This window comes from Crotalus tigris, unplaced genomic scaffold (assembly GCF_016545835.1).
Source record: "Crotalus tigris isolate CLP2741 ecotype Arizona unplaced genomic scaffold, ASM1654583v1 scf7180000017674.1595824, whole genome shotgun sequence".
NCBI lineage: Eukaryota > Metazoa > Chordata > Lepidosauria > Squamata > Viperidae > Crotalus > Crotalus tigris.
The window spans coordinates 531,427-559,160 of NW_024096559.1; the positions used below are offsets into that span (position 1 = coordinate 531,427).

Below are 27,734 nucleotides of genomic sequence, written 5' to 3' on the forward strand. Positions count from 1 at the left end.
GTATGCACTGGTTGCCAAGCACCCAGATCACAAGCACATTATTGCAGGGGTGGGGAACAGCATGGTGTTTTAGAATGGCCAGAAGTGTTTCACTTTCCAAAATTTCATAATTTTGAGCAGTCATTAAACAACTAGTTGTAAATCAGGGAGTACAATATAATAATTGTGTACTATAATAATCAACATTTAATCCCAGCGCTATCTATATATAAAGGACTGAAAAAGTAGAATTTTAAATTCAATCTTTTGATTCAAACAGCACCTTTTATTTTGTTTTTCCTTGGACTGAAAAGTTGTGATGCTCCTTAGACTCCTTTACATGTTATACAATTCAGCCAGGTTTGCAAAAACAACTATACAGACATGCAAGTGAGGTTGCAACAATCACAATACTTGCAAAAATCTGTACAATGGCTCGTCTTTTGCACTTATCCTTTCTTCACTCCTCCACTGTGTGATTTAAGAAAGTGAGATCCATGATGTCCCCCAGACATTAGATAATGTCATCTTAACTTATCCATCTCTAAAGAACCAGGGTTGAATAGCACATTTATTTTCCGGGATTCCCCGATTTATTTCGGGGAAATAAAATGCTTGTATAAAATGGATAGTTGTGGAACTAACAATGAACAGACCTAGTATTTCTAACAATGTGCTGTTTGTAACTGAACAAGGTATATAACTGAATAAGCTTATAACAGCGCACGCTTCTCTTAGTCTTTTCTGGCAATTAAGGTGTCCTCTCAATATATCCATATGGACGCTAGGAGGAGCTATATCACCACACATCTTTCCCGCGTTTTCGCGCAGACTGTGAAATATGAATGTTTATTCATTTGTGGCTGACAGTCTTGAGCCACATTCTGAAAGCATCCTGTCTGTGGACAAGAACAGAAGGAACTAACTAGGAAGAAGTTTCTTTGCTTCATTTCAGGAATATCGAGCTGTTCCATCGCTCTCACCAGGAGCGAAGTGCAGCGTTCCCCAATCTGGAGCCATCTAGATCAGGGTTTCTTAAGTTTGGGAGCTGCCGTCCACATTGTCTTAAAGTGGCCAAGGTTGAGATAGCCTGATCTGTGGACGATTCCCAGATTCTCTGATTAGGGGAGTTGCATTCCGGTACAACTAAGGGGCGCCGGGTTGGGGAAGCAAACGTAAGGTAGGTGATGAGAGTGTCTTGTGCAAGGAAATCTCTTTGTTTCGCACACGATCGCCCTGTATCTTCCCACAAACCTAACGGTGCGGGAGCAGTGAGAGAAAACATAGCTCCTTTGAGACAGTTTCGGATTTGCGCTTAAAAGCGTCAGCGGTCTTTAAAAAGATTGCTTTATACTTAGGACACAGGACAGCAAGATCCGGTTTCTCAGCCTCAGGCGCACCGCAGCGGAAGCTTCGCTACCTGGGCCATAAAAAGCAGCTTTGTTTCGCACTGCGGCCGACCGCAGACGGCTGAAATGACGGGGCCTCCAGGGAACTGCTTCGCTTGTTAACTGTCCTCAAAGGTTCCAAATGAAAAGCTCTCTGCAATCCGCCAGGCTCATCTCTAGAACAACACCGAGGACTAGCGGCTTGGAAATTGGAAGAGGAGAACTCTCTACTCCAGACACTGCTCCCTCTCGGAGTTTCCATCTTACCGAGGAGAAAGCATTCCTGGGAGGAATGGGCCGAGTAGAGGTGAAAGGGGCGGCTTGATTTTAAACCTAAACTTTTTTTGTTAGGTATAATGCCAGAAAAGACTGACAAAGTTTAAACTTGACTTGGCATGTCATAACAGTGGCAAGAATTATATTTGCGCCACACTGGAAAAATGAAGGAATACCATCAAATGAAGAAATAAAAAAAAATATTAGAATGCGCAGAGATGGACAGATTGACTATGAGACTGAAAGAAAAGGCAGGAACGGACTATTATCAAACCTGGGACTTATTTTACCATTGGCTAGAGGAAAGAATAAAGGATTAGGAATTAAATATGTATTAGCGTGTAAACTCAGACAGCACGTTGGTTGAAAAAAATTACTATTGTATGAATGGAAAAAATGAATTTAAAAAAAACTTCTATAAAGCGAACGGGGGCGGCTCGCCCAAGAGAGCTTGGCTAATAGAAGTAGCCCCGATATCTAATATACCTGTATTTGAAAGCCTCCAGACGTCAAAGCTGGAAACCCGTCACTTTAGCCCGGTTATAGCAGCGCTCCCAATTCAGAAAGGTGAGTTTTCTCGGCGGTGGGCAAGGCGCTGCGAGGCCAGGGGCGTGGCCTCCCCAGACGGGGCGTGGCTTCCGCAGCGCTGTCTTTGCAAAGCGAGGCTTGACTCGCCGAGAGGACGCGGAGGGGCGGGTTTCCCCCATCGAATCCCGGAGCCCAGACAGCACCGTGTGGCGCGGCCGCCCGTCTGTCCTTTCAGCCGCTCTCCAGCCATGACCCTGCGAAGACTTCGGCGCCTCCGGCCCGGACAGCCGGCGCAAGAAACGGCGGCGAGCGTGGCCGGCCCGGAAGCTCACGGGGGCCGCGTGTCGGAGCTGGAAAAGGCGCTGGCGGCCTCGGGGGGCACCTTGCCCCGAGCCAGGCGGGTAAGTGAAAGAGGGGACGCCGCCCTGGCGGAGGGGGACGGGAGGCGGCAGGAACCGAGCATTGCACACGCGCGATCCTCCTAACCCGGCGCCGGCTCTCCTTGGCCCGCCCCCGCCCCTTCCAGTCCTGGGTGTGTCTCGTTGCGGACCCGATTATCGCCTGTGCCGCCGCTCGTTTAGCCGCCCGCTCGCCCCCCCCCTTGCCATTACCTTTCCTGCCCGTCCTCTCCCGAGAGGCGAAGCGCTTCCAAGGACTGGGAACTCGGGGGGAGACCCCCTCGGGCTTTCGCTGCCCAGTCCTGGGAGGAAGGGCTGCCTTTCCCCCGGTCTTCTCGCTTTCCTTTCATTCTCCGCGAAAGCCTTCGCCTCTCCTCCTCCGGGGAACCTGCCTGGGTTCAACGCGGAGCGGAGCCGTCCTCCTGCCCTCACCTGCGCTACTTCTCGATGCGGGAGGCGCGCTTCTCCGTGCCTTGGAAGGTGCCGCGTGGGAGAAAGAGGTAGCCGCGGGGAAGTGGATTCACACACACTTTCGGCTGGGTCAGCAAGACTGAGATTAGCCTCCTGCTGCCACCTCGACTCATCCCATCCCGCCTTTCCTGACAAAACTTAACGGCCCTCTCGGGTGAGGATGGTGGAAAGTACGAAGCCGGAGCGCAAGTTTCCGACCGAGCCACCAGAAATTCCTCGTAGGGCAGAGGTCTCCAACCTTGGCAACTTTAAGACTTGTGGACTTCAGCTCCCGAATTGGCTGGCTGGGGAATTTTGGGAGTTGAAGTCCAGAAGTCTTAAAAGTTGCTAAGGTTGGAGACCTCTGTTGTAGTGGACCTGTTAGTCCTGGGATTGACCAACTGTTCTGAATTTGCTTGGAGAAGCTAGAAGACAGGTCTCCTGGGTGGGCTAGTGCCTCTTCTTGATTGTTACCACTTGGTATCTGGAGGCCATTTAAACTTATAATTGATTGATGGCTTCCAGCCCATGAAAGTATTACTGTAAATAAAAATTAATGGGTGGCAAACCACTTTGGGGACTTGAATCTAGCAAGTGGGGGGGGGAGGGAGGAGGGGCGTCTGCCAGATGCTTTATTGGGGGAACTCCTCTTTGGCCCAGCTAGTTAACTTTGCAGCTGACTTTCTAGATCAGTGTTTCTCAACCTTGACAATTTTAAGGCATGTGGACTTCAACTCCCAGAATTCCACAGCCAGCAAGTTGAAGTCCACATGCCTTAAAATTGTCAAGGTTGAGAAACACTGTTCTAGATGGAAAAGCATCGCATATATGCACTCACTGAACTTGTTTTTTACATTGCAAAAATGTGTGGCTTATGTCTCACAAAGCTCGTACAGGGAGAAAATTTACATGGATGCATGTCCTACTGGACTATGTGAGATATATATATTTGAATAAGCATACATTATACTCTTTTTTTAGATACAAATGTAAAACATGAGTGTGTACATTCAAAGAAGTTGTGGTATTCAAATGTTTCATTGTTTGCATGGGTTTCTTGCTCTCTGGAGGGAATCGTTAGGAAGGCAATATGGTGAAGAAAAAAAGTGTCCATCTGTTCAACATCTCAAATTCTGTGGTTACTGTTCCCCTCCTAGTTACGGAATCAGTTTTATTTTTTTTCATTGTATTCCGGATTAACTCGGTACAAAGCAAAAAGTCTAACTGAGCTCCCAAACCTTCCACCCCAAAATTGATCTCTGATAACTCCGGATTTCATTTCTTTCAGACTAATTTATTGAGGGGAAGAAGTCCTGTAGTTCACTTTGCAACTGGAGCAGTATAGATCAGCCAGTGAGCTATTAACTAATGCAGACTAATCTTTATCTATTGCTGGGTTAGGTATACCTGAATTGTTTGGGAACTTCTAAGTGCGTAGGGGGAAAAGAAACCTCCTTAAAATTGAGGGTTCCCGTTCCCTTCTCCAAATCATCCTAGCACTATCTTGGTGAGTTAGACTGTAGCTTCCATAGTCCACAGCTAGCAAAGTGGAAATGGAAGTGCCAGGATGCAATGCTTCTGGGAAATTAAAATAAATAACTGTGCTGTTTTCTTTGGTAAGGGTTTATGAAACAAGTTCTATATCTAAATTTGTTTCTGAGATGCTAGGTTGGTCATTCTTACCATGTTTTGAGGGGAAGGGTGTTGGAATTATTTTTTATTCAGTACAGTACTAAGTGACTAAGGTTAGCGTTCTTAGTGTTCATTTTAACAACAGTGTCACAGTTACTGCTGCAGATACTACTGCTTCCAAGTTCATCATTTTATGACTGTGGTGTCTGTGGCTTAACACTAAAATGGGAATTAATTTGTGTGGCAATCTCCTCCTTTTTTTTGTGAAAGAAGGGATAATGGCACAATAGAACAGCCCTTCTTTGTCTGTCTCAGCAAAGGGCAAGATCAAAAAGCTTACAGGAAACTACTCAAAAAAGCCAGGAACCTTTGCTAGGCCTATTCAAAATGAGTCAAAACCTAATAGAGATACATGTGTCATTTATATATCATGAAAGTATCCTAGAAACAACTGGAAACCTCTTTTGGCACTCACAGGTGCTTTCATCTATCCAGGGGTCACCAAACATGGCAACTTTAAGACTTGTGGACTTCAGCTCCCAGATTTCCCCAGCCAACATGGCTGGGTGAGGAATTCTGGGAGTTGAAGTCCCCAAGTCTTAAAGTTGCCACATTTGGAGACCCCTGATCTATATGTTCGAGGGAAAACAACACACACACACCATTTGAACTACAGGTAGTCTTTGACTCACAACCATTGTTTAGCAATCATTCAAAGTTACAATGGCACTGAAAAAGTTACTTATAACTGGTCCTCCCACTTATGACCGTCGCAACGTCCCCATGGTTATGTGATCAAAATTGAAGCCATTGGCATGCATTTATAATGATGACATTTTCCCAGGATATGGAATTGTCATTTTTGTCCTTCCCAACTGGCATATTAAAGCAAACTCAATTGGGGGTGGGGGGGACTGGATTCACTTAACGACCACATGATTCATGATTAACTGCAGTGATTTACTTAAAACAGTGGCAAAAATATTGTTAGATTGAGTATGGCTTAGTTAACTACCTTGCTTAGCAATGGAAATACTGGACTTGCAATTGCAGTTGTAAGTTGAGGTCTATCTACAGACATGATGGTCAAGAGTCTATGGGCATTGTTACCCAAAATATCTTTAAAGTCTTCACACGGTCTGCCCTCCCCCCACCCCAAATCTAAAGCTCTATCCCAGGGGTGTCAAACTCACCGTGTCACGTGACATGTTGCGACATATCGTGACTTTTTTCCCCATTGCCAGAGCTGGGGTGGGCGCAGCTTCCACATGATGCATCCGGCCCACAGGCTGGCAGTTTGACACCCCTGCTCTATCCTATCTAAAGCAAAGATAAACACAATATGTTGGGGGGAAGAGAGCGTATTTTTTTCAAAAAGATTCTATTCATCATTTAAAAATTTCAAGTTGCATTCCAGAAACCAGCTTTGGAGTATCAACCCCTGAGCTGCATTTGAACCAACTGTTAGAAGGAAACAGGGACTCATTTCCTATACAGCCCTTCACGTCCCATAATACTGTCCTGTGGTTACGGCTGCCTGCCTACTGTGCGCAGATACAACAGCTGTTAAAAGGAACTTGGTCTGCTGTGACCTGGTACCAGTGGTTTCCCCGACAGCCAGTTCGTTTTGCGGGTTCTTGACTTTATTAATCACCCTCCGAGTGGAGGGGAGAAGTGGCAGACTGCCACGCATGGGTGGCGTCTATGCTAAAACACCTTGACAACCGTGACATCACTGTTGTCCAGAACAAAAGTGACGTAACTGAGAAGAAACAATTACTGGAAAGAAGGAGGAGGTGTGGACGATATGAGCCCACGTGGAATGGCTTATAGCCTAATTTTTAACGTTTTGTTTCCTCCCCCCCCCCAACCTCTCTGCTGGTTTGAGGTTAGAAGCAATATTTTGATTTCTGTTTCCTGTGCTCATTGCCAAGCATGGGAGTTCCCAAACAAGAAACACAGTAATCACATTTCTTTTGGGGGTGGCTTTTACCTCCAGCTATATTATATTCTAGCTGTGGTGGTGCAGTGGTTAGAATGCAGTATTGCAGGCTAATTCTGCCGACTGCCAGGAATTCGATTCTGACTGGCTCAAGGTTGACTCAGCCTCGCATCCTTCCGAGGTCGGTAAAATGAGGACCCAGATTGTTGGGGGCAATATGTGGACTCTGTAAACCGCTTAGAAAGGGCTGAAAAGCACTGTGAAGCGATATATAAGTCTAACTGCTATTGCTATTTTTGAAACCCCTGGCTTCCACTGACAGCCCTGACCTGCATCTATTACTCATTCTGCAGCATCCATAGATATATCTCTGTGTCAGGCAGACCTCGGATGGCTGAGCCACGCTTCTGTCAGATTAATGGCATGGCTGCTCTTTCTCCCCCAACTTTTAAAAGTGATAAAAATTGTCTGTCCTTACTGTTTGTCTGTCTGCTCCTGTTCAGTGCTCAGGATTTCTTCTGCAGAGATTATACTTCTTGCTGTCCCATCCTCCTCCTCCTCCAAATTGTTGAGCACAAAGTAGTGAACTATCTGGTGTCAGTTAACTTCGTAACTGAGTTGGGGGTCTTCCTGTTCCTACTCCCAACATTCTAACCTCCATAGTGTGTTGTCCCCTCAAGGCCAGCCTCATGAAGTATTTTACATCAAGAAGCAAGTGGATCTTTGAGAATGCTATGATGCACTCTATTGCCATAGAGAAGGGGTAGGCAACCTTGGCTCTTTTATGACTCGTGGACTTCAACTCCCAGAATGCCTGAGCCAGCTATGCCTCCCAGATCTCTACTGCCGAAATCCAGATAGCTACAAGATGGCGGCAAAGAACCCCAGTAATCTCAGTTTGCGGACCAGATTTTGCAGGTTCAGAAATGCTTCCTTAGGGAAAAAAAACAAGATCAAAGGTTCTTATGCTCCACGTAATTACATAACTGTATTTTATATTTTTTTACGTGTGCTTCCTGAGATACCACACCCAATCAAGCACATTGGTGATCAGGAGTCTAGTAGCACTTTCCTGACGTGACACATTTCATTGAAAAGCTTAAGCTTTTGTGAGCCGAGCTTGCTTCATCAAGTATATGAAGTGCTTTGTTGATGTAGGGTTTTAGCCCATACTTGCATTTGATGAAGCAAGCTGCAGTTCACAAAAACTTATGCATTTTAATAAAAAAATGTTACAGTAGTTGGGAGGGATGCTGTCAAGAGTCCTGATTTTTTTTTTTTTTGGGCCACCATAAACTAACCTGTCTCCCCTCTTCAATTGGTGACTAACGTATCTCAGTTGCTTGAGCCATTCCTGACCCGTTTTTCTGGCTTCTGTAAGTCTCTAGTTTGTGTGGGGATTTTTTTCAGTAGTGTGGTTTTGGGTAAGGTCCTTACCAATTGATGAAATGAAGAGCCAAAATACATAGGTATGTAAAGCCTTAAAACAGATTCAGAAAGGTTGACCTTGTCCTCTTCAATGACATCTTTCTGCAGACCATGAAGACTGGGGGGAAAAAAATAAAGAAGGGGCAGGCACACACACACCCGCCCACCTCTTTTGTACAAGCTTTTTCAACATAAGCCACTATAAAGACTCCAACCAACTGTTTTCCATGGAATTAAAAAAAAAAAAATCCTGAATGCTGAAAGTTTGTTTTTGTCCTGTAATTGGTGGCAGAACCAATCCCAGGCAGTTTCTTGGTTGGATATCTGGTAGGTTGTATGACAATGATGGTGAATCTATGGCACGCGTGCCAGAGGCGGCACTCAGAGCCCTCTCTGTGGGCACATGCACCATTGCCCCAGCTCCGCCTCCCTCCGCGGTCCCCTTCTCACCAGCAGCCTCCCCTGCAGGAGAGTCACCGCCGAGCACAGCCCGCATGGAGCAGCGTAGGCAAGGACATGGCAGCTGGGCAGTGGGACAAGACTCCGCCCTCACGCCCCATTGCGTGCAGTTGATGCTGTGGGGCGCTGACAGGGCGTGGCTGCCATGACACTGCTGGGCCACCTGGGCAATCTGCAGTGGGCCATGGAGGCGGTGGGTGGCCCTGTGGGTGGGTGGGGTGGGGTGGGGGCGGGGGGGGATGGGGCAGGTCCTGTTTTTTGGGTACTCGGTCTCTAAAAGGTTCGCCATCACTGTTGTATGACATACCATACATGAGTTTCTTCTTCTCCTCATAACCCCAAAACTCTTGTTTATTTGCATAGGATACGGCCTGGAGGAAAAGGCGCATTGTCTGTGTAGTTTTGAGCCTAGGTCCCTCTCTCCCAGGAAACTCAGTGGTTTATGTTTAGGGGAGGGTTCATTTCCCAATGCTTGGTTTTGCCCTGAAATACACACCTTTGTGCCTGCTTAGCTCCCCAAGTAATATTGGCTTGATTGCTCTCTGAGAATGTCTTTTTAACATTTTTATTAAAATTTTACAATACAATAAAAGTCTAAAGTGAAAAAAGTGAGGGGAAAAAAGAAAACATAATTTTGACTTTTCTCTAAGAATTTCTGAGGTGGAGTATTTATTGAAAAAGGGTAAATGTGGAACGTAACGTGTCACTTTAAGAAAAGGACAGTTCAGATATTAAATAGTAGGATAGGGAGAAAGGTGCCAAACCAGGGTTTCTCAGACTTGGCAACTTTAAGATAAGTGGACTTCTACCCCCAGAATTTCCCAGCTAGTCATGTTCTTCATGCTGTTAAGTTTGAGAAACTTGGTGCTAAACGACTGATTGATTTAAACAAATGAGTAGTGAGCAGAGAATAACTGGATGCCCTTTTCCCTTTTCAAAAGGGAAAATTGGGTTTGGAAGAGTTGTCTGTTTTCACGGTTTGTGTCTTGTGCATGCTTGGCGTGTTTGTGCATCTGGGCTGGAGACCCCTTTTTTAATTAAAAATTTTCAGTGCAGTAAAATATACAAAACAAACAAGAACAAAGATAGAAGATAAGAAATAGAGATACAATTGCTCCTTCTGCCCTTCCTTCTAACAGTAATTATCATAAACTTTTTTTCCTACATCCTTCTAATCGTTTATAATCCCCAAATCATCAATGCATTCTTTTGTTTCATCAAAAGTCCATTTAAGGTTTCCAGTTTTTTTTTTAAAAAAAGTATCTATTGTTTTATCTATTGATAAACTAGTTAGTTTTACCATTTCTGCAAGTTCAATAATCTTCCAATGTAGGCATTTCATTGCTTTTCCAACATTATTCCATGTACGATAATTTTGCTGCAGATACCATATACAATATTAAATCCATATTTCTTTTCTAATTTCTTTGCTGGAGACCAGTTTAGAAGCAATTCTGAAGTATGGAGAATTGAATGCAAGCCTAGCTTCACCCTGAGACTAATTGTGTGCACATGGAGTGCAAAGAAATCCTCCAGTGCCTTATATCAGGTGTATTTACTGCTTTTAGCTCCAAAACCCTTTTTGGTAATATTACATTGTACATTGCTGATGGCTGCAAACAAGTAGCCAGATCAGTTGCACGGTGCCACGGGATGTCACCTAAATTACACTGGGCTCATTTTTTTTTTTATCCTGCCCATCTTATTGGTCTGCCTTGTTTATTCTGACAGATGACAATTTCTTCATTTGTTTCTCCAAATACTGTAAATTGACCTGGTGGAGGAAGTTAAAGCCTTGAATTAAGACAGATGGGCTGGAGTATCTATAGAGCAGTCCTTGGCCTTTCAAAGGAGCAACATATTTGCCTAGGATGAAACCCATGTGGAGATGTCTTAGAAAGAGTAGAACTTCTTGGGGCTCCATTTCAGGCACCTTGATGTGAGAAAGGAGTTAACCAGGTTGGATCAGATTAGTGCTGAGATGGGAGACCACTAGGGCTTTAGGTGAAACTGGAGAGTAAAGAAAGCTTCCCAAAATAAAGCAATGGTAAACCAGTTCTGTATACTTGGCAAAGGAACAACGGGAAACCCAGAGTCAGCAAAAAAGAATGCTTTACAGATAGTCCTCGACTTACAACCATAATTGAGCCCAAAATCTCTGTTGCAAAGCGAGACAATTGTTAAGTGAGTTTCCCCCCATTTTATGACTTTTCTTGCCGTAGTTGTTAAGCTGCACCTGTAAAGTTAGTAATAGTGTTGTTAAGCGAGTCTGTCTTCCCCAATGACTTTGCTCGTCAGAAGGCTGCAGAAGAGGGTTGCATGACCCCGGGACACTGCCACCGTCATAAATATGAACCAGTTGCCAACCATTCAAATTTTGATCACGTGACCCTGGGGATGCTGCAGTGGTTGTAAGTGTGAAAAAAAAATCATAGGTCACTTTTTTCCAATGTTGTCGTAACTTTGAACAATCTCTAAACAAATGGTGGTAAGTCGAGGACTCCCTGTACTTTTTTCAGGCGGGGAATGCCTTTGGCCAACCATTCTGGCTTGCTTCATTTGCCGTGGTCTTGGATGGACTTTGGTCTATAACCGGGGTAGGCAACCTTGGCTCTTTTATGACTCGTGGACTTCAACTCCCAGAATTCCTGAGCCAGCCATGCTGAGGGGAAAGGGAGAGGTTTCCAAGCTAAGCCATGCTGGCTCAGGAATTCTGGGAGTTGAAGTCCACGAGTCATAAAAGAGCCAAGGTTGCCTATCCCTGGTCTATAACCATGGAGGCCTGTAAAAACTGCAACCCCGGAGAAACAGCCCCCCCCCCACCCATGACAGGAAACAGCCACTTTCTCAGCCCGCAGATAAAAAGCCTTGTTTGTTTATGGAATCATCAGCCATTTGTCCAGTTTGGGGCGGAAGAGAGAGGATAGACTCATTTGCGTGTGGATTCCGATTCTCCCCGTGGTTCTGCATCCTGGAATTTCCCGGGTGGGAGTGAAGGAGAAAGGTGGAACTAAAGGACGCTCAAGGGCCTTGCTATTCTTTTTGGATTTGTCCCTTTTCCTCACGGCCTTCCCCACCCCTCGCGATCCTGGCCGCCTGGCACACAGTCTTCAGCCCAAAAGGGCGTTTAGCATTTCTCCCTGTTCCTGCCGCCCCCGCCTGATATTGGAAGCACATGTTTTGCTGGGTGTCTGGGTTTCATTACTGGTGGAGACAGGCTTCTTTGCAGGTCTGAGGCTGCGCCCTTGCATCTTGGGCCCAGGGAGCAACACAAAGGGACAAAAGGGGATGAATAATCAGAGAAATGGAGTCATTCTGAAACACAAGCATCCGCTCGCTCTCTGCTGGTTGCCATTTGGAAAGGCTTCTATCACTGCTGCTTTTGGCAGGGCCCTCTTTCTTTAGCTCCAGAGGTTCTTCCCTCCGGTAGCTTGCCATGCAACACGTCTCATCCACCAGCAGAGTCAATGGGCTCCCACATTCTCTGCAAAGAGCAACCCCACTTGGCTTTTCTTCTACACGTGGCAACAACACACGCAGACAGGCAAGCAACGCCCCCCTCTTCCCACTCACCCCACCCACCCACCCCGAAACCCAGCTGGCAGCTTTGAGGCTCTGAGATTGATCCTGTGAACTCAGCATTTGGTCTCCTTGGCTGGATGCAGCGGTTCAAAGCCAACTGGCCACACAAAAGGAGGGAGGGAGGATTGGGGAATTGGAACATTCTCCCTATTGTACTTTGGGACAGCCTGGAGCTGAGCTGGGGTGGGCGGAAAGAAGCTTTGAATGCTTGTATTCTTGGGACAATTGGGTGTTTTTCCTTTCCTGCCTTACAACACGCATCTTTAAAAGATCCCAGCAACATCTTAGACCAGTGATGGCAAACGCGACTCTGCTGGGGTGTCTCACACACATACACCAAAGAGAAACAATTCTCTATCTCACCCCCTCCCCGCCCCATACACCTGCCAATCTAGGTCATCCTAAATAGCAGCGTTCAGTGGCTGTGCTGGCCCAGACCTTGTCTTCAGCCCCTACCACTACTGCTGTCACTCAAAAAGGCTACCTCTGCCATCCTCCCAGGGTGCAATTATCCTGCAATCCAGTGCTCCTGGAGTTCTCTTCCTGTTGACAGGCCCCTGCGGCCTACCCGAGCTTGCTCCAGATCACATGAAGCCTTCGTTCTTGAATCAGCTTCACAGAATGCTGTTCCATGGTCTCTTCAGCCTCCAAAAGCTGTGCCTTATTCTCAACGTGACATCCGAAGGTCTGGAGGCTATGCAAGAGCACACACCATTCTCACGCAGCCTTTGAAAACGCCGCAAAAAAACTCTTTCAACAATAGTTGTTGCGTGTTTGTGAATGCCGCTGTATCACGCAAAACGTGGCGTCATTTGACACGTGCCTTAGGTTGGCCTTTGACACGTGCCATAGGTTGGCCATCATTGTGTTAGACCAGTGGTTCTCGACCTTTTTAATGCCATGACCCCCAACCGTAAGTCGAGGATTACTCAACTGGTCGTAAGTCAAGGGCTACTCAACTGGTGCAGCACCGTTTGCAGAATGGGACTTTTGGCAGGCTCAGCAGGGCAGAGACAGCCTGGACAATTCCTATTGGCTTTTGAAAGCCAATAGAATTAGACTCTATTCAAGAGAGTCTATTCTATTGGCTTTCAAAAGCCAATAGAATAAAAGGGAGTATCACAGCTAAGAAAAAGGGGGAAAAAATGGCGGACTGCATTGTTTGGCGACCCCCGTGAAATGGTCGTTCGACCCCAAATGGGGTCCCGACCCACAGGTTGAGAACTACTGTGTTAGACCCACATCCTTGGCCCACCAAGACTGACAAATGATTATCTCTACTGAACTACAAGTGAGCATTATGACTATAAGATGTAAGTGCAATGGGCAGCATATAAATGTGATAAATGAATTCAGCTGCCCTGGGATTGAGGAAAAGGTTCAGAAATCATCACCGGGTGTGCTTCTCCTATATCCTCAGCCAGGTATGTGTCTCTTGAGACAATATTACTCTTACTTTCTGACAAAAGAGATCTTGACCAGGAAGGATTCTGAACTGTAGGGAAGGTGTGTAGTCAGTGAACATAAAGAAACTCAATTGGACTATGTTTCTATCAATTATAATATGATACAATATAAGATTTTCCCTGGAGTCAAGCTCAACTCCTGATAACTACCATGTCTATCTTCTTGGCAACAACATGGAAGTGCTTTCCCACAACCACTTTGGGTGGCTTTTTGATTGACCAGTCTAATCTAGTGTTGGTATTTCCTGATGGTCTCCCATTCAAGCATTAACCAAGAGGTCTGCCCCTGGTTTCATTTTCAAGATCAGCCCAGGTCGACTAGATGCCGCCGCCTCCTGTTTGGTGATGCCTTGATGCTTGCTAAACATGGCTTAAGTGTTGAGAGAATGCATGAGGTTGTTTTGAAACATATATCATGAGAAATTGTATTCTTTTTTCATTTGCAAGATTATCTGAATCCTTTATGCCTCTACTTTGCACTTTTGGGTAACTTTCAAGTTGATACTTTCATCGTAAACAATAGAAGAGGGTGTTCTAGTACAAAGGCATGTTATATGTAGAACTACAAGCTTAATGCAGAAAACATTCCTACCGATAGCTAATCAGAATATTTGCGAGAGGTTCTCCACAGGCACAATAGCTCTGATTATTCAAGCATTGGACTTAAGTGCAGAATCAATGCATGGGAGGAGGAATATATGTTCATCTCCCACCAGTAGGAAACCAATGTCTGTATCACTTTGTTGGTCTTTTCATATTATTGTTTTTTGTATAAGTATTATTTTTATATCGCCTTTGTTCCTGAGATCAGTATAACCCCGTCTTTGCTCTTTCTCAGCTCTAAAGTAGAATGTCTGTTAGAAGGGCTCCATTTCAACTTCCAGTATCTTCTGTTTCTATTAAGTAGAATTTGAATTTTGACTAGCTTGCTACATCTCCAGGGTTCCATCCTGACTTCTCTGGAGGAAAGAGGCCGGGCTGGTGAAGACACTGCCCATGGGCCTTGGGAATCAACTCCTGTTACAGTAGGATTCAAATCTATTTACTCCACTCTCAGCAGGCCACCCAAATATCCCACTTCACTGATGGGAATTTGTTGAGGTCACTGAAACGCCATTGTCGAGCTTGACAAGTAGGGCCATTTCATTCCAATATGGAGCTGGAAACCCTTATCCCCACACTTGCTTCTGCCACTCCCTTCGCCCCACGCTGAATAAATGCTGTGACCCACCAGTTTGCTGCTTCCAACAGTCTCCCTCCTTGTCTGCTGTTCAGATGCCGATTCGCTGCTCTCAGTTGCCTTTTTTTCCAGCGTTGGGCTGCTTAGCTGCACTCCAGAGCTGGCTCTCTCGTTCTCTGTTGCCAGCTACCTCTGACTCCACATGCAGCCATTTGTTCGCTGCACTCCTGTCTGCTGGTGTTTTCCTCCTTGCCCCAATTTCTCCTTTTCCTTTATCCTTTATATCTTCCTTATCTAACTTTCTGCTTCTTTTTCCTCCCTTCCCCCCCCCCCATACCTTCCTACTTAGTTTGGTTACTTCTCTCCCCCTGATCTGATACTGCTTCCTACACTGCCGCCATCTTGGATCGCTTGACCGTTCTTCTGAAAAGTCATTGCAATCATGAACCTGAGTTTGAAAATGCTTGCGAATGATTGCAGCGATGCAAATAAAAAGAGATTTGGTGCCTACAGGTTAAAACAGAGGTCATTCTAGGCTGGGGGAAGAGGGTGGAGTGCTTGCTTGTCAGAGGCAGACAGGATGAAGTCTTACATGAGCAGCTGTTTATTTTCAAGCATAATTCCAATTGCATGTGTAGCTGCCTAATAGAAAACTTATGTTTCATTTCTTGGCTGCGCCTTGCAGGAGACGTTGAGTTCAGCCATAAACCAAAGACATGCACGTTTGCACACTTGTACAACTCGGAAAGTTTAATGAAAGCCAGAGCATTGTCAATTGCCATGTTGTTTGCAGTTATGCCAAGATGGCTGAAATTCTTCAGGGGATGCGACACGGCATGAATGTGGGGCACCGCCCACCTCCAAGGGTGATTGAATCCATTTATATTAATAAAATTTCCTAATTGGTTCTCCAAATTTCAGTTCCCATCATGTGCTCTGTTGAAGCAACCACAATGAAAGTGTTTGTTCAGAATGGGCCGGGCAATTAATTTTATTTTAAAATTAGGGCTTCGGAATAAAGTGGGCTTTCTCTTCCAAAGGTTGTTTTTTTTCCTTTTTCGTGGCACCAAGCCATGTGGCTTTGAAAGGCTACAGTGTTCAGATGTGACTTTCTGAATGCTTTTCATCCACCCTGGTGGTGGGTGTAAGACCCTCTTAGTTGGCATTTGTGGTTTTGGGTGTGTGGAAACTTCGCCAAGCTTGACAGGCAATTCCAAGAAATCTTCAGGCTTATGTGAAAATTAGGATATAAAGCACCAAGATGCCCCTAGGAGATTCAGCAGTCTAGAATAGTGATGTGCCATTTGTTTTGATCAATTTTTTAGTCAGATGATATAAATCTTGGCTGGCTTCATTGACAGGTTTTGGGGTTTGTTTTGCTTCAAGGAATGAAACAGAAACCTCATTCTGAATGTCCATGAATGAGGACCCAATGTGCTTTCAACCTAGAGCAGTTCCCATTCATGCATTGTGCAAGTGGCTTTCGTAAAAGGGAATAGCCAGTGTACGGGTAGCAAACAGACATCCCCTGGAGCAAAGGAACAGTTGTTTCTAACATCAGCCAGAGATGCAGGAAGCATAACCCAGATCAGGATTATAGGAAGGGGGGGGGGAGATTACAGGATGAAGAACAGGGAATGCCTCCTCCGCTTGCCTCCAGCAGGCTCCCCATTCGAATTCCCCTCCCTTGTGTGTTGTTAACCAACTGCATGAATGGCCTCTTGTCTAGCAACTGGCTTCCCAAAACAGCGTCTGCTTTGGATTTGGCTGGCTCAGGCAGAGTCCTCGTTTCATGTTGGCAACCTGTTTACACTGCCAGGTTGGCGGTGACAGGCATCCAGAGCAAGCTAACAAAGCTGAGCTTTTAGCATCGTTGAAAGCACATAATGAAAATGATCCAAGTAATTCTTACAACTGCTCAGTAAACAAGGTAGGCAAAGATTCCCTCAGATCTTGATGCCGCTGAAGGACTGAAAGTGGAGTCATCAGATGGCAGGAAAATGTGCTTCCTATGCAGCCTTTAAGGCCTCTGACTCTGGGGTTGTTCTGTGGCTCCCTTGGGCCAGTCCTTGGCTCACTGCCATCAGTGCTACATCTGAGTGAGGTTTGAGGCCTGCCTCCTACCATACTCTTGACTAATTCTCTTTTTTGCATCTCTCCCTCAGGGCTCTGCATTCAAGTGGCACTCTCTGAGCCAGTCGCCTGAGCAGCACAGGTAGGTGCTGAGTTGTTCCTTTCCAGCTGGGAGAGTTTCAGTGGTGAATTTTTGTCCTGCTCTGCTGAAGACAGGCTTGCTTTTTCCCCCATGTCAGCCTACAGAGAAAGCTTTGCCTTCTGTGCAGTCTAATCAAAAGCTGTCTGTTTCTTGCTTGTGCTCGCTTAGGACACGGTCTTGTTTCCCCCCTGTGGCTGAGTCAGTGAGATGGCCCTACAGTGGTTTGGTGGTGGTGGTGTTGGGGAATAACAGAAATTATGCACCTGGAGGTAATTTGCAAGCACTGTCAAGATATTTTGTCTTCTGGGATAGAGCCTTTAGACCAAGGACCCGTTGGCTGTGTTAACTCCAGTCCTATATCTCCTGCTGGGGACAGAATTTCACCAGCTAAAGCAGTGGTTCTCAACCTTTTTAATGTCGCGACCCCCAACCAGTCATAAGTCGAGGACTACTCAACCGATCGTAAGTCGAGGACTACTCAACTGGTGCAGCACCGTTTGCAGAATGGGACTTTTGGCGGGCTCAGCAGGGCAGAGACCGCCTGGACAATTCCTATTGGCTTTTGAAAGCCAATAGAATTAGACTCTATTCAAGAGAGTCTATTCTATTGGCTTTCAAAAGCCAATAGAATAAAAGGGAGTAGCACAGCTAAGGAAAAGGGGGGGGGGGGAAATGGTGGACTGCGTTGTTTGGCGACCCCCTTGAAATGGTCGTTCGACCCCAAATGGGGTCCTGACCCACAGGTTGAGAACCACTGAGCTAAAGCTTCAGAACGATGGTTAACCTCTCATGGAATAGGGTAGATTCACTCTTCAATTTGTCTCTTTAATAAGTAAACTTTTCAATTGACGGGGATTGCAATTCCTCCTTTATTTCTCTGGTGCAACTTCCCTCAGCCTGGTGTCCAGCAGACATGGGACGTATAATACAATGCTTTGAATCAAAAACAAAAAAGTGCTTCAGAGCACACAGGGCAAGCATACCATATACCTTTCTGCAACTCCTCAAACCAAAATCCTCTTCTGGGATCACATGGTAATAGGAGTATACAGGTTGGAGGACCAATTCCCACCTTTAATCTCACTGGTTGAGCAGGGCTTATGGGAATTGTGGTCTTAGCATATCTGATGGGTATCAGATTGCCATCCCTGATAGGAGTTAATCTTCCCTTCAAGGGAGCCAATGCAAGAAGACTAGGATGTGGCCTAGTTGAGTGTTGCTTCACAACAAGAGACTTCAGACAAAATATCCATAAATTACATTTGATACCGAATCACCTTCAAGCTTTAGGAATGTGCCTTTAAACCTGCATTGATGAAAGTTATAAGAGCAAATTGCCACTTCAGCTCTTTAGGAAGAAGCTTTGTTGTGCAGAAACAAAGAGAGAGAGCCAAGAAAGTGCTCACTGGAGAAAGGGCCTTTGTTTTTGCCTCATCTACCAACCCCATGGCTGCAGTTCTCCAAATGATTGGAGGTGAAATTCTCCTGAAGCTTTCTTAGGGAACAGGAAAGTTGGGTTTTAACGGTGCACATGAAAGGTATAAAGCAGGGGTAGGCAACCTTGGCTCTTTTATGACTCGTGGACTTCAACTCCCAGAATTCCTGAGCCAGCATGGCTCAGCTTGGAAACCTCTCCCTTTCCCCTCAGCATGGCTGGTTCAGGAATTCTGGGAGTTGAAGTCCACGAGTCATAAAAGAGCCAAAGTTGCCTATCCCTGGTATAAAGGAATACCTTTCCACAGGCTTGTGATTTCATTGCTAAATGGGGACAAATATCTTATTACAGTGGTTCTCAACCTTTCTAATGCCGTGACCCCATAATACAGTTCCCCATGTTGTGGTGACCCCCAAGTGGGTGTGGCCCCCAATAAGAGGGAGTAGGACAGCTAGGGAAAAGGGAAAAAAATGGCGGACAGTGTGGTTTGGCGACCCCCGTGAAATGGTCATTCGACCCCAAATGGGGTCCCGACCCACAGGTTGAGAACCACTGTCTTATTACATTCCCATGACAAGTTTTTGCCAACATAGCATCCTTCAGGTTCTTCTAACCTGCTACCTCGCAGCATGCTGGGTGATGAGGTTTGTGGGCAGTACATCTTGAAGGTGCAAGGCTGAAGAAATAATGACCTTCCCCCTTGTTAGAACTACCGTCATATGTGATAGACAAGGAGAACAAAAGCCAGGAGTAATCCAGGCTATTAGGAAATGTTTCTGTGTAAAAGCTTCTCCTAAAATACGCTTCTGAATTATATTGGGGACGTTTCTTAAATTCCAATTGACAGCCTGTAGAAATTAAATAAACTTTTGGGAGTCGCTTATAAAAACCCTCCAATTCAACCATACTTCTTTTCCAGAAATAATAAGCAGAATCCAGGGGTGGCCAGTTGGGTGTGTACATGCACCCATACATTATTTGTGGCCAGATATTCTACTCTGTTTTATAAAGAGGTGCAACTTTTTCATATAAATGAAAGGAAGAATCTTTGTCTCCTTCTTGCAGTTTCCAAATTTTCGTTAAATGGAGTAGCATATTTTTTTTTTTATCAAACGAGAAGAAATTTTGACCACTTACTATCCTTATACCAGATGGATTCATATCATAAATGGACAATGTTCATGGAATGACCAGTTCCATTTAAAAGGACAGAACATATACTCAACTTGCAATATCTGGTGGTAATATATGGACTTTGATAAAAAAAAAGTGATTGATAATCTGGGATATTTGGACAGGAAGGCAAAGCAAATATTTCTCAAGAGAACCTGCAGAATGTTCAGTAAACACGAGTTCATTTTAGTATTGAAGTTATTCAATTTTTTTTAGGAGAAATTGACAGGAATTTTTTAAATGCATGTTTAATTGTGAAAGATTGCAGCTCTGTTGTTAGAAGAGTGGCCATCCATGTAATTTACCCTAAAAGATGGTTCCTGTAGGTTAGATTATCTGCCGTTCTTCGGTATTTATTTTATGTATTTCCATTTTGCAGTAAATGAGTTTGCAAGAAAGAGATGCATCTAAAAAAGCATACTCTTGAATAACGTGTAGTGGTTGTTTGCTACTGAATCTATGTTTGCTTCAGCAACCCCATCCCTGATTACATTTGTGTTTGCTTTGGCTATGTTTTTGCACTTGGATCTCCTTTTGTTATTTTGTTAGCTGTGGTCTGGATTCATAAAGACTGGATGATACACAAAAGGCTGCTCCCTTCCTGTTTGTTTCATTGGCTCAAAGTGGCGATGGAAGGAGCTGTAAGGGAAAGAGGGACTGTGAGCTGCAGAGATGATTCTTGGGTGGGGCAAGTGCTTGATCCAGCTGCCTGGCTAAGAAGAAGAATGCTGCTTTCGCTTCCCACCAACCCTGTATTTGAACACGCATAAGACCGAAGTTACTGAACTATGACTAAGGGAAGTTCCTGTAACTTAAATCATATTGTGGGGAAGATGGAGGAATCAGAAAGTGGAGAGAGATCCTTACACAACTTTGGGAATATGGCTTGGGATCTGCCTTATGCAAGGTCCTGAGGGATTTCAGCTGAATTTCTTTCCTCTTGCATTGTTTCAGGAAAGTGATCACACTGGAGAAAGAAGAGAGCCAGACATATGGTTTTGAGATTCAGGTAAATGTAGGGAGAAGGCCTTCTATTCATTCCTAAACTTACCTCACATACGGCTAAGTTTTGCAGGCTGCCCTCAGCAGGAATTGAGGACAGGGTTTTAAATCACATGCCTCAGGGTATTTGCAAATGGGAAAAAAATTGAAATACAAATTTAAAAAAAATTAAAAATTGAGGACTTAGATTTTCAAAGCAATGAATATCAGATCTGAGGAAAATATGACAACATCTTGAATCTGGCCTGTCTCACTATTCAGCTGAGTTTGATCTTCGACATTTTAAAGAATGAGAAATGATCCAAATCAGGCAGAATTCATTTCATCTCACAGCTTGCTATGGCTGTTTAGCTCTTCATGCTGTTTTACCTCATTCATTATAGATTATAGCATCAACCCCTAATCCACCCTTCTCATGCCATAATAAATAATAATTCTTTTTCCCATCTGGGCAATTTTCAGACCTATGGGCTACACCATCAGGACACAAAACATGTGGAAATGTTCACTTTTGTTTGCCGGGTTCACGAAAACAGCCCAGCCCAAGCAGCAGGCCTTAAACCTGGTAAGAGACTTCATTTAATGCTTTGTACTGCTTCACTGGAGCTCAACAGCTGACTGGTAAAATCAGAAGAGATGATTCAGGTTTTAGACCTTCCTGGTCTTTAGTGGCCAGTAGGAATGTCATTCTGTCTTCTTGAACTGCGAATTTCAGTGCACATTGTGTACAGCCCTCTGTTTTATTGTCTCCACGCTTCCTCCCAACTTTTTACAATTGTAGGGAACGCTGAGTAGATCTCTGTTGTGGAAAGCCATTGGAGGACACCATGATATCACTGGCTCCTCTTGTTACTTCACAGAACAGAGCCTCCTGCAAGGCCACAGTCTGAACTCCACATGTCATTTGCTGCAGGATACCCTCCAACTCAGTTTGCTAGTTTCCCCAAGCCTCAAAGTGTGAGCTGCTCTGTGAGGCTCCAAGGAGAGGTGCTGAGATCCCAAGGTGAAGGCTAGAAATTGGGAAGTGTACAGGTAGAACTTGCTTAATGATTGCCCTATTTAGCCATTGTTCAACGTGACAGTGGTGCTGAAAGACTAGCTTTACAACCAGTCTTCACAGTTACAACAATTGCAGCGTCCCCAGAGTCACATGATCGACATTCAAACTCTTTGCAACCAGCAAGCATTTAAGACAGTCACATCTCATGTTCACGTGATCATCATCAGCGTACTTCACAGCCAGCTTCCGACAAGCAGAGTCAACGGAGAATCCAACAGTAAAATTATAATTCACAATCATGTGATTTCTCGCTTAATGACTTAACTGTGAATTGTTTAACAACTGCCGTTGAAATGAGGTTGTAAGCCTGTTGCAATCACATGATATTTCACTTAGTGACTGAGTTGCCGTTCCCAATTGTGGCCACTGTGCAGGGACTGTCTGCATTTTCTCACCTCTCATTATTTAGAATCAAAGGAGACCACAGTTGATGGGGTCATGTGGAATCCTTGCAGATTTCACACTTCTCGCAGGACTATCCCGTCCAGATTTGACTACAAATCACCAACATGGGGAGTGACAATTGCCTTCCAGTTTCCCATGGAAAATAAAAGGAAAAAAAATAGTACTAGACCCAGTTTAATATGCCTAGAACAGAGAAAAGAAATCAAGAAACCCTCTCCAGACAAAGCCAGACAGACAACACAGGAAAACCTGTCTCTCTGTTTTCCTAACATCATCAATTTGTCCAGCTGGGATTTCCAGATTTAAAATATAATAGTTCAGAAGGCATTCCTGCTCCCTGGAATGCTAAGCATTTTTTTCTGAACAATCAAAATACTGTATTTTTTCCTCTTAAAATGGGCAGTGGGCCCATTGTCTCCTGGCCAACAGGACTCGTGGAAGAAATATTGTACTGTACAATAGCCAAAGAGTGGGGTCTATCTGAAACAGGCCAGGAATGTAGGCTCCTTCTCCTTGTTCCTTCCTTGCCTGTGTTTCATTGGCTCTTCGTAAGGAGGCCTCAACCATCTCTGGCTTCACATCACAAGGAACCATGAAGAAAGCTGAGGCGCAGCTTTCACATGGGTGCCGCCTTCTCTCCTCCCAGCTGCTCTGCTCTGGAGAGCCAAAGCATTGCACCTTCATTTAAAGCAGCATTTTTTTTCAAACTTGTCCCCTTTAAGATGTATGGACTTCAACTCGCAGAATTCTCCAGCCAGTTGAAATCCACACATTTTAAATCTTGACAGGGTTGAAAAACAGTCAGATTGACAGCAGGCTGAAACTGAGGTGAGGGTGAGGGGGTGAATGAATTAGAGGGTTTGGCTGTGCAGTGTGGTAACTTCCTTTATTCCCATTAAAGTCTGCTTTTCCTGCTTTTTGTACAGAGGGCATTTTTTTAAAAGTACACCTCTCCAAGCCTAGATCATTTTTCCCCATAGCAGAACATTTTCTGGCTACCAAGCAGTCTCTTTTTTTCTCTTATGTAAACAACCCTAGTCCTCAAAATCAAAAGCTGTACTTAAAAATAGCAGAACAATCTCAGAAAAAAACTGAAAGAATATTCTGTTAACATTTTCTATATAGTAATAAATTACCGTTATCTGTACGGGATTTTTTTCTGAATTGGGATATTGCATTGGAAGGTTTAAAATGCTTCTATTTCTCCCTAATACCGCATGTACCATATATATATATATACAGACACTCTTTAAGATTATGTGTACATATAAGCACACACTCACTCTCTCTCACACACATACATTCTATAAACACACCTAAATGCAAACACTTAGATTCTCCATGTTTCTGTTCTTTCACCCGACTCCAATATCTTTTTATTTTATTTTCTGTCATTTTGTTCAATAAAACAGAGAAGAAGAAATCTAAAAAGTCACGAGTATTCTTGATTAAATATTTCCCCACACCCCTCCTATGGTCCTGCCCTCACTAAACCCTTGACACATAATTAGAATGCTCAGAATAAAACCAAATCAACGTGCAATTATGCTGTTTACATAATTTAGATGGCACCCAAAACAAAATTGTCATTGCCATGTTGGTCTATGGAAAAAAGAAATCCAAACCTATACTTTTATGAAGACTAAAAAAATGCAGTACAAGTGTGTGCAAGTTTTTATGATTATGTCTTTAAGCAAGCAAAACCAGGGGAAGAGGAAAAATCGCTTCACCTCTTTTAGCCATGAAGCGGAGAGATCACAGTCAACTCTGACATGGGCATTGTGGACTGAAAGCCTTCTTTGTGTTAAAGATGTGGGGATCAGGCATACAAGGCCAATAAAAAAGGGGGGGGCTTCATCCATCCCTACCTCCACCACCATCCTTCCACGCCTGAGAGACCAAAATAAAGAATGTTTTTGCTGAATTGCAGAAGTGATATCTTAAGTTCTGGCTTTAAATGTGCAGCCCAATAGAGATCCTTTGTTTCCCCCTTCCCACACACACACACACACACACACTCCTTTTTGTTGCCTCTCTGCTTTATAGGAGACACAATCACAGGGGTGAATGGGCTTAACGTAGAAGGCATCCGGCATCGTGAGATTGTGGAGATCATCAAAGCATCTGGAAACGTGCTCAGGTAAAAGCCAGATCGATACTTTTAGCCAGAACTAGCCCTCCCCTCCCCCCCCCCACTCCACGTGCCGCTGCTGTGGTTTTCCAGCCATGGAGGCATCACTCATCTCACTTTGTCCCCTGTTCAGGTTAGATACCTTGTATGGCGCATCAATCCGGAGGGCCGAATTGGAGGCTCGCTTGCAGTATCTCAAGGTGAGTGGCATTCAAGCAGGAAAATGCAGTGAAATGTTTACAAGTTTGGCTCAGGTTGCTGCCAGAAAGAGGCAACTGTTTTGAATTAGGGCCTGTACATGGATATGAAATCTCCCAAACTCAACCTGGGTAACTGCCCTGCAAATATTTATATAGACAGAATTGCAGGGTTTTTTTGGCTTTGATCAGGATACTCCATATTCCTAAAAACCACAGAAAGCTGTCCTATGCCAAGTGCAATTATTAGTCCATCTGGCTCAGTATTGACTGTAAAAAACAGCAGTTTTCACTGCATAGGAATTACTAAGGGGAAAGGAGCAAAGTTAAAACTTCCTCCTCTATTCTCCTCTCCCCCTTCCTTCCACCCACAAATAGGTCCCTTCCCATTTGCCTTCTGCTTCACCCACTGTGATCCCCTATTTTGGGGTTCTGTGCAACTCTTCAGCTGAAGAAGTATAACAACATCTTGGAATGGAGGAAATCAGGGACAAATACAACCTCTAGGGCAGCGTTTGGCAAATTAAATTTTTTAGTAGGTGTCAAAAGAAAAAAGAGGAGTTGTGCAGACCAAGCTACCCTTCTTTTAACACTGATCAATAACTTTTCCACTTTCCATCAAATGTTTTTCAGCACTATTCACTTTGTTCTTTCACAGTAAATGTCATTTTCACTATTGGTTTTTTGGTATCAGTTTTACCCCAGCAGGAAATTCTTGATCTCTGTTTCTCCACATGCAATATATCCTAACAGCAGCAAGAAGGGATGGAAATAGCTATGCCACCTAGAGAATGCAGGATATGTTTCAGGGCTGAAATTTTCCTTCCCCCCCCCCCTTTATATTCTGCTTTTGTTTAGGAAAAATAGATGTATGAATCCTCTTAAGAGGTCTAATTTTACTTACAATTCCAAGCCCCCGAAAAGGGGGGAAAAAAGTGGTTGGCCCAAACTGTATCTTTATGAGGTGAGGGATCCCTTAAAAATAATCTTATTCCCCATGATTAAGGTGTAATTTAAGATGGTTCTGGACATGACAAAAGGAATATCTACACTGATATAAAAGAATACAGTTGGCGTAACTAAATTAAATACATTTCTTAACATTGCTTGGATTTGGGGTTTTGCTTGTTCTTTATAAATATTATAGGCAGTGTGTTGTAATATTGAGGCATCAGGCTAGAAACCAGGAGACTGTGAGTTCTAGTCTGATCTTAGGCACAAAGCCAGCTGGGTGACCTTCGGCCAGTCCCTTCATATCATCCCTAGGAATGTTGACTCAAAGGCATATGTCTGTCTGTCTACCTACTTATTTACCTATCTATATCTGTCTGTCTATCATCTAACTCTATCTAATGTTGCAGGCTTGAATAAGTTGTTTTTTTTAAAGAAATAAATTTAAATTAATAATAACGCAGTGCAGCTTTGATTCCTGAGCTACTACTCTTCTTATTTCTCCCGTTGTTCAGAAAGATGCTCTTCATCATCTCCTACCTCATATTTTTCCTTATTAGATATTTCATAAACTAAATCGGGAAGTTCTACCTGCAGAGTCTGCTGATAAATGGAGCCACAGCCTTGTCTAATTACTGTTTGAGAATCTTTAGTTCTGAGGATTTTTTATGTCTTTAGCAGGAAGTCTCTCTATCTTTGAGAAGTAGGTGGGCCATTAGTATCTTTCAGAAGCCAGCAGGTAGTTGGACAATAGGCTGCAACTCTTCTCCTCTTTCAGGCTTTTGTTGTGTCTCTTTGCAGCCCATAACATTTCCAACTCTTATCTATTGGATTCTTTGAATCCCCCCCCCAACCCAGGCAGGAGAAGCCATCTGCTTTACCCACAGAGCAAATAAAAAAGGAAGGATGAGATATAAGGAGACTGGCTCACCAGCAGTCAAGCACCATTTGAAGGAGATCATAATTAGATATATATATAGTCTTGACTGATCCTTGTTGTTTGTAATGTCAGTTTCTTTCCATTGTAGCAAACACTCTATGAAAAATGGGGAGAATATCGGTCATTGATGGTCCAGGAGCAGCGCCTGGTCCATGGTGAGTGTCAGAAGAGTGTCGGCGTTTTTTGTGATTGTCTTCTAGATCATGGATGGAGAACCAAATCTGGCTGAAGGGGCTGGCAGCAGAAAGACATATTCCATGGTTTACAGACTACTCTTGGCTGTATTTGTGTAACCCACTAGGCGAGTGTTTCTGGGAATTGAAGTTCATGCGTCTTATAGTTATTGAACCTGAGAAACACCGCACTAAGTCACACCAAGATTACCACAAAGTGTGGATTCAAACATGAACTAGTTCTTTTCTTTGGGAGAACAAGCAGGTTCCTGCCTTCACTTAAGTAATTGTTTGCTCTTTTCTGGTAGGGATCGTGGTTAAAGACCCCAGCATCTATGATACGTTGGAGTCCATGCGCTCCTGCCTATATGGCTCTACACCCTATGGGATGCTGTTGAGAGGAGCTGGGAGTACTTACAGCAGCGTGGGCTGTGTCAGCACTGCCACTGATGAGACCGAGGAGTCTCTTTACCAAACTTGCTTTTTTGACTCTGCCGACTCCCTGGACATTGTCTCCGCAGCAGCTCAGTCGTCACGGCCCAAGACAACATTAACCCGCAGCATCAGCGTCAAATGCACCACCAGCAGCAGCAGCAGCAATGGGGATGCCTATTTCTGGGACAAATCCGGAGAATCAAAGAACTCTGTAGTCACGTCAAGGCCCCCCAAAAGCAAACAGGGAAGCTTCCGCAAGAGACTCCTCAAGTTTATTCCTGGGTTGAATCGTTCTTTGGAGGAAGAGGAGAGTCAGTTGTAAAAGGACATTTCTTATTGGGAAAGCAAAGTACAGTTCAGCTGTGAGGCCGGCTGTCTCTGCTTGCTGTGTTCTCTATTTATTTATTTATTTGACTAGCAGAGGACTGGGCTTCTGAACGCCACCAGACCAGCTCTATGGAATGCAGGTTGCATCCGCCATGGACTTTGGGAAGAATAATTTGTCAGCTGGGATGGGAGCGGGGTGACAGTGGATCTTCAGGTGGAAGGGAGAAAGGAGACCTCGAAAGAAAGAAAAAAAATGTAGCACATTGTGAGGCCAAAGAAGTACAGGTGATTTTGTATACTTCATTCATAACGAGGGTAGTTTGGGTTTGGGATGTTTTCCAGGAATTGGCATAAAGCAGTCTCTTCAAACCATTGGGTGGTTCTTTGTTGTCGTGGGCCACAGGATGACTTTTAGAAATGGATGGGAAACAGGACATTATTATTGGTTTAACTAGTTTAAAAAAAAAACCTGGTATGTTTGGTTTGCATTTGTACATTGGGTGGTTTATGTTAGGACTTAATGAGCGGGGCATTAGAAGAACCAGCATATTAACTTAGCCTAGAGCATGAAGTAACATTTGA

General features: G+C 44.3%; 1 protein-coding gene across 1 annotated transcript; it reads left to right on the forward strand.

The window, feature by feature from the left end:
- The first annotated feature begins 1,785 nt into the window (after window positions 1-1,785).
- TAMALIN (trafficking regulator and scaffold protein tamalin) lies at window positions 1,786-27,521 on the forward strand. Its single transcript, XM_039337320.1, has 9 exons — window positions 1,786-2,210; window positions 2,407-2,572; window positions 16,874-16,923; window positions 20,486-20,540; window positions 20,996-21,098; window positions 24,045-24,138; window positions 24,263-24,329; window positions 26,306-26,372; window positions 26,699-27,521. Exons 2-9 carry the CDS (start codon window positions 2,420-2,422, stop codon window positions 27,145-27,147), a joined length of 1,038 nt encoding a protein of 345 aa, XP_039193254.1. The 5' UTR covers window positions 1,786-2,210; window positions 2,407-2,419; the 3' UTR covers window positions 27,148-27,521.
- The last annotated feature ends 213 nt before the right edge of the window (window positions 27,522-27,734 follow it).